Source organism: Buceros rhinoceros, unplaced genomic scaffold, assembly GCF_000710305.1.
Source record: "Buceros rhinoceros silvestris isolate BGI_N320 unplaced genomic scaffold, ASM71030v1 scaffold9048, whole genome shotgun sequence".
Taxonomy (NCBI): domain Eukaryota; kingdom Metazoa; phylum Chordata; class Aves; order Bucerotiformes; family Bucerotidae; genus Buceros; species Buceros rhinoceros.
Window position 1 is genome coordinate 48,973 of NW_010427388.1, and position 9,460 is coordinate 58,432.

At 50.2% G+C, this 9,460-nt stretch overlaps 1 protein-coding gene across 1 annotated transcript in view; it reads right to left on the reverse strand.

Moving 5' to 3' along the window:
- Window positions 1–8,977, reverse strand: part of SLC12A8 (solute carrier family 12, member 8) — a 48,743-nt gene extending 39,766 nt beyond the window's left edge. The window contains exons 1-4 of the mRNA XM_010141865.1: window positions 8,909–8,977; window positions 7,978–8,124; window positions 5,053–5,244; window positions 1,366–1,597 (exon numbers count right to left, since the gene is read on the reverse strand). Coding sequence (XP_010140167.1) covers window positions 1,366–1,597; window positions 5,053–5,244; window positions 7,978–8,124; window positions 8,909–8,977 — 640 coding nt within the window. The remainder of the gene's footprint in view (window positions 1–1,365; window positions 1,598–5,052; window positions 5,245–7,977; window positions 8,125–8,908) is intronic.
- Between the last annotated feature and the right edge of the window lie 483 nt (window positions 8,978–9,460).

A 9,460-nucleotide genomic window follows, 5' to 3' on the forward strand; every position in this document is an offset into this window, starting at 1 on the left:
ATCCCTTTAATTCTCTCCTCCTGGTCCCACATTCACGTTCCTACCATCACGTCGCTTCTTCGCTACTATTAGAAAGGTCTCTAGGTCCACATTAAAGGTCTCCTCTGAGCATAACTGAAACGCAAACCCCTCTTGTTTCCTTTAGAAAAAAACTTCCTATGAAACGCAGCTGTTTGGAGCAGGTCAGTTGCTTTCTCGGCAAAACACACCACACCGAGCACAATCATCCTTGCTTCATTCTCCACTACAAATGTCTGCTGAGACTTCTTCTGGCTTTCACTGGGAGCATTTCTTAGAGCCTAAATATAAAGTGCAAACACCTTTCAACAAGGCTCTCTCCGACAGGGGAGCAGCTAATGGTGGAGCAGCTTCTGTCCCCTCCGCACCAGCCTGGCACACTGTACCGGCAGCACAAAATAACACAGCAGCACAACAAGCCAGCTGGGCCATGGGCGCTACAAACACCTATGTGACAAATCTCCTGCCACCTGGCTCGGCGGCTGAATCCCAACTGCAAATCAAAACTGAAGATCTTTCCTTTAAAGTGACATTAGCAGATTGCTTGCAACCCCCCTAAGGTGCAGCTGGACACAGAGGAAGCCAAGAAAAAGGTGACACCTTCTGTTTACTCAGCTAATTACACTTCGTTATTGCTGGAGTGGCCGCTGCAGCACTCACGGACCCCTTCCACTGTAATTCCCCACATCTTGAGATGTGTTTTCTTCACAGGGGTGAGGATGGAGAGAGGAGAAGGTACAAGCAGGGCAGCAAGTGGGAGCTCTGAACCTCTGCCTTGCCCAAGCTGGAGCTTGGGCACTAAAGGCTGAAGTCAGGCTGGGGATGGTTAACAGGGGAGACGTGCACCCACAGCTTCTTGAAACACCAGCAGTCACTTGCCCCAGCTCACCTGGCTCCCCAGCATGGCCCTGGGCAGCAAATCCAGTGGTGTGCAGCCCAAGGTCAGCGCTGGTGGCAAAACTCACCACAGCCAGGGTCTAAGTGACCTCAAGGGTCTCTGGGGAGAAGGTCTTTTTAACAAAAAAGTCACAATCCTCTGGTTTTGTGGGCACAAAACACAAATGCATCTACTCTCTGTTGTTAGAAAACCTCTAAGCACGCACAGAGCTCATTTCCCGAGGTTAAACACCTACTTTAATAATGCATCTTCAGTCACGCCCTGAAAATACACACTCCTTGCAAAAATACGCATTGCCTCTAAAAGGCTGGTACCAAAGGACAGCAGCCAGGTCTGGACGCACTGAACTCCACCTCTACCCAGATGTGTAACCTCACAAGGACACCTAAGGAGAAAGCCCCAGGGGATTAACGGCTCCTGACCCACATGTGATGACGTTCCAGTTTTACCTGGATCAAGGTGTGTAAAGGACCCAATGACAAAGTCCAGTGTCGAGACGGCCAGCAGGAAGAGCAGCAGGAGCTGGAGCCTGATGATCCACTTCACCCCAGCCAGGTTGATCCCCAGCAGGCCCAGCAGTACGGCCAGGGAGATCCCGCGCACTGCCCAGATGTTGCTGAGGCTCAGGACATCTGCAATGGATTCCGCAAAGCCAGTGATGTACATGGCACCTGCAACACACTGAGAGACAGAGCCCTGTGAGTGTCCTGTGGAAGAACAAGGGATTCCCACCCACAGCCCCGACGCCGGGCTGGGGGGGATCTCTGTTCAGACAGACAGATGTCTGCTGTCACAATACAATCTTCAATGTTACTGCAGCCTATGGGGACTGAACCTCGTTGCTGTACGACAGCACTCTGCCAGGGCAGCACACCAACCAACAGAGGAGGCTGGGCGCTAGGACCGGCAGCCCAGCAATTGTCCACTGGCTTGAAAATTCACCCTCCATGAACGCTCCAGAAGAAACCACACTGGCTTCTCTGAGGGAGAAAAGGATGACTCAGACTATAAAGTTTCTTCCCTTCTTCTGTTTCTCTGAAGGAAGGGGTCCCAGCACAACACCTGCCTGAAGAACAGCAGCAGTTTGCTTCTCCATTGCCTTACAGGAGTTATTTTTAACTCAGTGTTTAGTTTGGATGTAAAGCCTGATGTTTCACCAGCTCCCCATCTCATTGCTGGAAGGGAGCCTGCACTTTTGAGGAGAGCACACCGTGCAAGCCATGCCCCCTGAGCCCCCAGGAAAGCTGCTTGTCTCGCTGCAGGGCAGGACACACTCTCTGCCCTGTCTGGCTGAGGGTCTGCAGGACGGGGCATCTGCAGCACAGGCTCAGGTCTCAAACTCCGCTGCAGGGCAGCAGCCCTAAACACCAGGACACTTCCCTCTAGAGGTGCCCACTGGCTGACATTTCAGCACCAACCCTTTCCAGTGCATGGCATCCCTGGCAAACCAGGTTGGGGCACACATCTGCACACCGGCACGGGTGGTGTGACCTTGGGTCCTGCGACCCCATTAGCCCCATCCACAGACAAGGGAAGCACAGCACAGCTCCCACATGACTGGAAGGGAGCAGACTCTCACCCAAGGCAGCAAGAGTCAAGCAGAACCCTCCTTCACTGCAGATCTCCCTCAGACCGACTCAGCACCGCTCCATTAATAGTGGTCAGGACAACCTGACTCATGCCCAGGAGCTGGGGGTTCACATGTGGTTTTTGGCAAGCAAGGTGCCTGGGATTCACCTGTTCAAACTCAGACACCTACAACTTAACAAATCCTTAAGAAGGATTGACTTCCCATCGCTGCTAGGTGTCTGCCTATAATGGGACATCTACACCCTGAAAGTCTCTCTTTTTACTTGCTGGTAGGCCCACCATTAATGTCTCCGCCAGAGAAATCTCAGACTCTGCAAAGCTGTCCCCAAGTGGGTGTATTCTTGTTTACTTGTGTTCAGCATGGCCTGCACCACTGAGAAGACCAAACATGTCCTACACAGGTGCTCGCTCCAGAGAACAGGTCCCTCCTGAGCTGAGGACAGCACCCTGCACCAGCACAGTATCCCAAACAGAATCTAACTCAAATAAAGGCATTACAACCAGGTGCAGTTCTTGCCTCTTACATGAGGAAAAGCCGTGCAGGCAGAAAGCACCGAACCCCAGCTCCCTGTGCCTGACGAACACCAGCTTTTGAAGAAGGTAAGTTTCCTTCACTAAGTAAGTTTTCTTTCCTTTCACACTAAGGACGGCAACATGCACGGACACTCCGAAGAGAGCAGAGTGGAGCGAGCCTCTGACAGTCTCAGCACCGCAAGCCTCCTCGGAGCTTTTCCTCTGATGAAGCACGAGCATCGTTAGCAGAACAGAGCAGCTGGGAGCTGCTCTGCTGCTCTGGCGGCACCAAGACAGGAGCTGGTTTCTCATGAACTGTCTTAAATCAGAACTGAGTTCTAGGTGGAACTTGGCACAAACCGTTCCCTTACAAGCATTTCTAAACCACACACTTTGCAGGGTGAGGAACATAATTGATTTTCAACACCCAGACAAGCGCTGCCTGTATCTTTGCTTTTGGGATTTTAGGGCTGGACCTTGGAAAACTTCTGCTTGCACAGACAGGTCTTACTGCAAACCATTCCAGGAAAGGAGACTGCATAGAAAAACACCCAACCCTGGGCTCATGGTTACAGCTGCAGTGACCAAACACGCCTCGGTCTCTGCAGACACATGCTGCGTCGTTTAGGGCAATCTACTTAAGCTCGTCCTCTGGAGCACCCCAGCAGGACAGCAAAGCCCATGCAGGTCTCAGCTCACCTTGGCTGACGCAGCAGGAGCCCATCTCTGCAGCAGCCCCAGGGCACTGAGCTACTTCTCATCTCCCAAGGAATCAGCAGCATGCAGCCAGTCATCCCCCACTTCTGGGGAAGTGGGGAATACCCCCACTTCTGGCCGGATTCACCTCCTAACGTAGGTTATAGCACTCCATGCGCATCCTTAGTGGGGGAGCAGCCTGCAGCTGATGCAAAGCAAGCTGGGGAGGAAGAACGGCCAAAGAGAAGGGAAAGGCATCGGCTTCTGGGAGCAGGCAAAGCGTTCCTAAGCAGGCTGCCAGCTCCCACCCCGCAGCCTCCTGCACACACGGGCTGCCTAGGCAGGGGCCGGGGCTGCTGCAGCCCAGCTTTTACAGCCCTCAGGACAGGCTGCAGCCTGATTGCTTTCCCAGACAGCGTCAGCTCGGAGAGCGAGAGTGGAAAATATGACAGGAAGGATTCTCATGTGTGGCCCATTTCCATATCCTGGCTTTAACTGTGTTCAGATTGTATTTAATGGATGCTTGCTTTTAATCTGGAGTGAAAGGAGAAGAAGGGATTATTTTTGGTTTGGGGTTTTTTAAGGGTTTTCGGAGATTGCTGCAAGCCAGTCAGTTAAAAACAAACCTCAATAAAAATGCTTCTCTGCTCGTCAAATTTCATACTGTTCATAATATTTTTATGAGGGGAGGGGGTTAAGTTGCTGCAGGATCAAGAGATTACTTTACAGTCTTTATGTTTACTACTTGTGTACTTCAGTGCTTCACCACCATGACGGCTCCATGGGACCTTTCAGAAACCCCAGAACTGTGACTTTTGGAGCTCAAGAAGTCAATTAGCTGTGGCTCTTACTGCTGCACAGCTCTCCTCCCATACCAGCTCCACTCCCCGCAGAGAATCGGCCAAGGCTTGCCCAGTCCCTACGGGCACAGAGAGCACGCCAAGGCTAACCCAGCAGCCTGCAGCCGCTCGCTGTGCTTTAGGTGGCCACTCTGGCCTCTCCCACTTCAGTTTAAGTCAAGTCTCTTGTCAGCAAGGACATGTCCTGGCAATGGGGGTAATTTGGGATGGGAGGGCATGTCCTGCACAGTTCGCTTGTTCAGACACCCAGGTTCTCCACCGTTGTGACCCATGCCAGGTGGCGTGTTGCCATGCACGAGCTTGCTCCTGGGGAGCAGAGCGGGGCTGAATGCTCCCCAGGGCGGTCTCCCAGGCTGTCCAGCATACTGGAGCATTACTTGGATTTTACTTGGAGCATTACTTCATGCAGTAGGAAAATACAACATTAATATCTGCATTGCAGAGTCTCTAAATTTTCTTTTTTTTTTTTTTTATTACCTGGCCAAAAATATAAAGGAGGCCAATGGTCCCCCCTACTTGACCTCCGAGGACAGTAGAAATCATGGAATAGACTCCTCCACTTCCAATGCTGCACTTCTCACACACCCCAATTCCAGATAAGACTGTTACCAGGGCAACCAGGATGACAAAGGACACCAGAAACATGCCCATTACAATGCCAGTGTTTCCCTGGAATGAAAAAAAAAAAAACAATCAAATAAAGATCAACTCACACCAACTCCACTGAGACAGAAAAAGGGCCTATCAGCTTCTAGTCACTGGTGATCAATGAATCTGGAGATCAATGAATCATTACAGATCAGAAGAAAAACAAATACACACCCCTACTTATTTAATTAACATAACTGATTGCCAAATTTACAGTTCCTACTACCATCCCTTTGAAGAAGACCTGCCTCCTCCATGGACTGAACGGACTTTTGCATGAGCAGGTTTGTCCTCTGCTTGAAAAGGACCATGGGCAGGGGATCACCGCCTTTCCACATGTTTTAGAATGACATGCTTAAAAAAACCCAACAAAACACTTTCATAACAAAAAGGAGTTTCAAAACTGAGCCTCTGAGATCTGCGACAGCTGGTTTATTAACAGCATCAAATTCGCATTTTAATTTTTCAGAACATTTACCTATAAAAGCTCAATCCTCCCAAACAATGAGGTATCAAAGAAGAAAACCCCAAAGGCAATGTGGCATGGAAACTAAGGAACACCCTCATAAGCCAGGGTACGCAGGACTTTTGCTGAATGGCAGGTGGCTCTCGCTCCCCCTGTACTCAGGGGAGTTTTATGCCCATGATTCATCTCCACTGGAAAAAAAACCCAACCCTTCCTGCTCGGGTTGGAGGGAGGGCCCCAGGAGGAGTTGCTGCACCAGCCATGGTCTCACTGTGGGGTGAAGAGCAAAAGCCTCTAAACAAGCCAAGCTGCAGCTTTAAGGGCCAGCGTCACTCCTATTTTTGAGGGTTCCGTTTGCTATTTAGGTCAGACTTCCAAAAAGAGCAGGCGCTTTGTACCTCAAAAGGACTCAAGCACCTCTTCTGACCTCAGGACCTTCCAACCCACTCGCACAAGGCTCAGAAGTTTCCCAGCTCAAAAGTTTCCCCTCGTGCTCCAGCCCACCTTCCCTGCTGACAAATCGCTCTGCCCGGTGCACAGTGATTCCAACTGTACAATCAGAAATCTCCTCCGGTGCCCAGCGACCCGTTACTGCCCGGCTTCCCTTCCCCTGCCTTCATTCATATTTCAGGGCATGTCTGCATCCCTCCTTTCCAACCCTGCTCCCTGAACGCTCACTTCGGAGGTCATGCTGCCCTTGATGGGGTTTGTTTACCTCCACCCCTAAAAGGCTGCTTCTCAGCTTTGGGGTTGGTTGAAATCTCAGATTTTTTTTTTCTTTCTCTTTTTACGTGAAACAATAGAAACATATCCAGGATGTTGCTTTCATCATAAAAATTCGATTCGGCACCCCGCTGCCTTTGACAGGGGCTTTATCTGGCCAGTGGGGAACTGAGCCAAGGTTTGCTACAAATGCACATCACAGTCCACTACAACTTCATACTCACTTTTAAAAGGACAATTGTTCCTTTTCTTCAACAGTTTACCCTCAGGTTAAAAGGGTTAATAAATCTGACACATTTCAGCTAAAAAAAGAAAAAAAAAAAGCACACCTACTAAAACATCCATGTAGCCTTGGACTTTCCCAGAACCTGTTAGCAGCACCAGGCTAGGGCAGCAGCTAGTTAATGGGCAACCCAACGGTTCCCACAGAAGAAAGGGTTAACACAAAGACTGAGGAGGAAGGCTGGGCCCACAGCAACAACAGCAACCACAGAGAAAGCAAGAAAAAGCCCTCATTAAGCACTGATGCTTAGTTAGGCATGTGTGCTGGAAGGGGTTAGCACAGCCCTACCACAGCTGCTGAAGCACCATGAGGGTCCCCTGGAATAGCAAAACTTTACCAGCCCCGGGTCTGGAAATCTGCAGCAAAGCCTGACTCTGCCCATGGCTCAACGTATGACTGTCCTCTGCCAGGGTGGCTCTCTGCCAACCCTGACTTCTCCTCCCTTCCCTTTTATGCTAGCTTCCAGATGTTCTGATTTTTCTTTTATTTACTGGCTTTGTTTTTATTTGCATTTGCTCTAGTGGTGACTTGTTTTCAAAGGAGACGTGGAGGAAATAAGATCAGAAGGGAAAGGGAGCTAGGAAAATCATTCCAACTTCACCAACACCACGACTGCAGCTCCCCTCAAAGCCTTCAGCAAAGCCATTTTCAATGCAGAGAGCAGTTCCTGCTTCTTTTGGAACACGTCCATCGTGCCTGTGACACGAACTCGTGCCTGTGACATGAACTCTGCTCATAGCTCAAATTCCACTCGTCTCTGGAGAAGCCTTCCTTCTTCTAAGAGAAAATTTTAAGGGACAACACAAGGGGAGTAAAGACGCTCCTCCAGGCTCTGACCCTCCATGAGATACTATTCTGGATCCACAAGTGGAAGTTCCTTTGACAGCAGTAACAATTCCACCTGAAAACTCTCCACTGAAGACATCAGGGACTCCAACACTGATGTGTTTCGAAGAGACCTGCTGTGGTGACGTTGGGAATATGGCCGAGTAGCCGTTACTAGAGCAATACACTTTACCTGGAAAACAGTTATTCTGTGTCAACCATAAAACACAGGGGTGTCCCTGCTCATTGTCAAGGTTGATTGATGTGTTTTCCTTTTTTTTCCTCAAGCTACAATAGGAAACCACTTACAAAGATCACTTCAGCTTTACATTTTTGAAATGGTACAAAATACCAGAGGGCATAAGCAATGCCTACAACGAGCAGTGCAGGATCCAAAACACCTGGCTGATGATGGAGATGTCTATTCACATATTCAACCAAGTCCATACTTACTCACCACAAGCCACCCTGTCCTCAGGAAAAGAACTACTCCAAAAATGTTGATCATGCAGGAGGTGAAGACGCCATCCCATGTTCCAAAAAGCACCGGCTCCCACACAAACAGCTGGATCTTCCACCAGGGCTTGGTCTCTGTTTGAGACACCTAGAGAAAAGTAAAGTCTTCAGTTTCACCTCTCACGCTTTACAGGCAGGCTGCAGAAGTGGTGCAACAGCCAGCCACCACCAGCAGGATGGATGGCCATCACCAGCTGCTAAGACACCACTTTGCTCTGAGTTGTCTCTGAGATGAAGGGGCTGTCGGGATCCCTGGGCCCTGAAGAGAAGGTAATACTGTAATACTCTATTTATATTCTTGCAGGATAAGCAGCAATTCTTCTCACCCTCAGCAAATTAACCCCACTGACAACGTTATGTGAACCAAAACCACCATTCAAGGGGTCCTTTAAGAGCCTGAAGCTCTAGGTTGTGCTTCTCCTGTCCCTGCCAAGCACCACACCAAGACAAGCAGGGTCCTCAGCACACTAGAGGAGTCTCTTAGATGAGATGACAAACCAGGCTGGACCAACTGGGACTGACAGAGTAGGTTAAGATGGTCTTCCTATCACACACAGTCACCTCTAATCAGGACACTGTTTCTAGAGGAGACATGGGACTCTGGAACTCAGGGCACCAGGGAACTTCAGAGCTGCTGGAACTGAGACCTGAAACTCCAGGGAAACTGTGGGTTTCCTACTGCAGCTGCTCCCTCTGGAAACCACGTCCCCTCTTTTCCTTTCTAAATACTACGCCTCAGGTTTATGTAGCAAAAAGAGGGGCAGTTTTGTTACTACAGTCCTGTTCATCTGCCACAGAGGGGACCAGGAGGAGGTGCAAAGACCACAGAAACGTAAACTGGGGCTGTGAAGGCAAACGGCTCTCCGACATACCTGCTGTGCTTCCTCGTGGAACAGCTCTTGGACATACCCCTCACTTCTGGCACCATTCGGGCTGCACATCATATTCTCCACGCTGCCTCTGCCTGCCCAACGCGCTGCTCTAACACCACGAGAGGCGAGGCTGATCCGAGCAGAAGGTCAGCTATTCTCCTCCGTCAAATTCCTGCGGTGCTGGATCCCCCGTTGTAGAAGATTCATGATTTTATTGCACTTACTAGGAAAGCAGGGAAGACAGAAGACACTGCTGTTGCTTGCTCAGTCTGCAGAAGGACAAGGCTGTTACCCAGACGGAGCTGACAGCGGCTCGTAACAGATGCTGAACCAAAGAGTGACACCACAGCAAGCAGAGAGCAATACTCCCCCAGCACCCGCCCTGGGCCTGCCCCCAGCACAGGCTCTGTCATCAGCCCTACATTTAACAGCCCTTGGTGGCCTTTTCCGAACCCCTCCACAGCCCTGGTGTCCCCAGCATCCTGCAGCACCAGCTCCTCAGCCTTCCTCTGCTCTGCCTGCGAGAAGTATTTCCTTTTGTTGGTTTGAAAT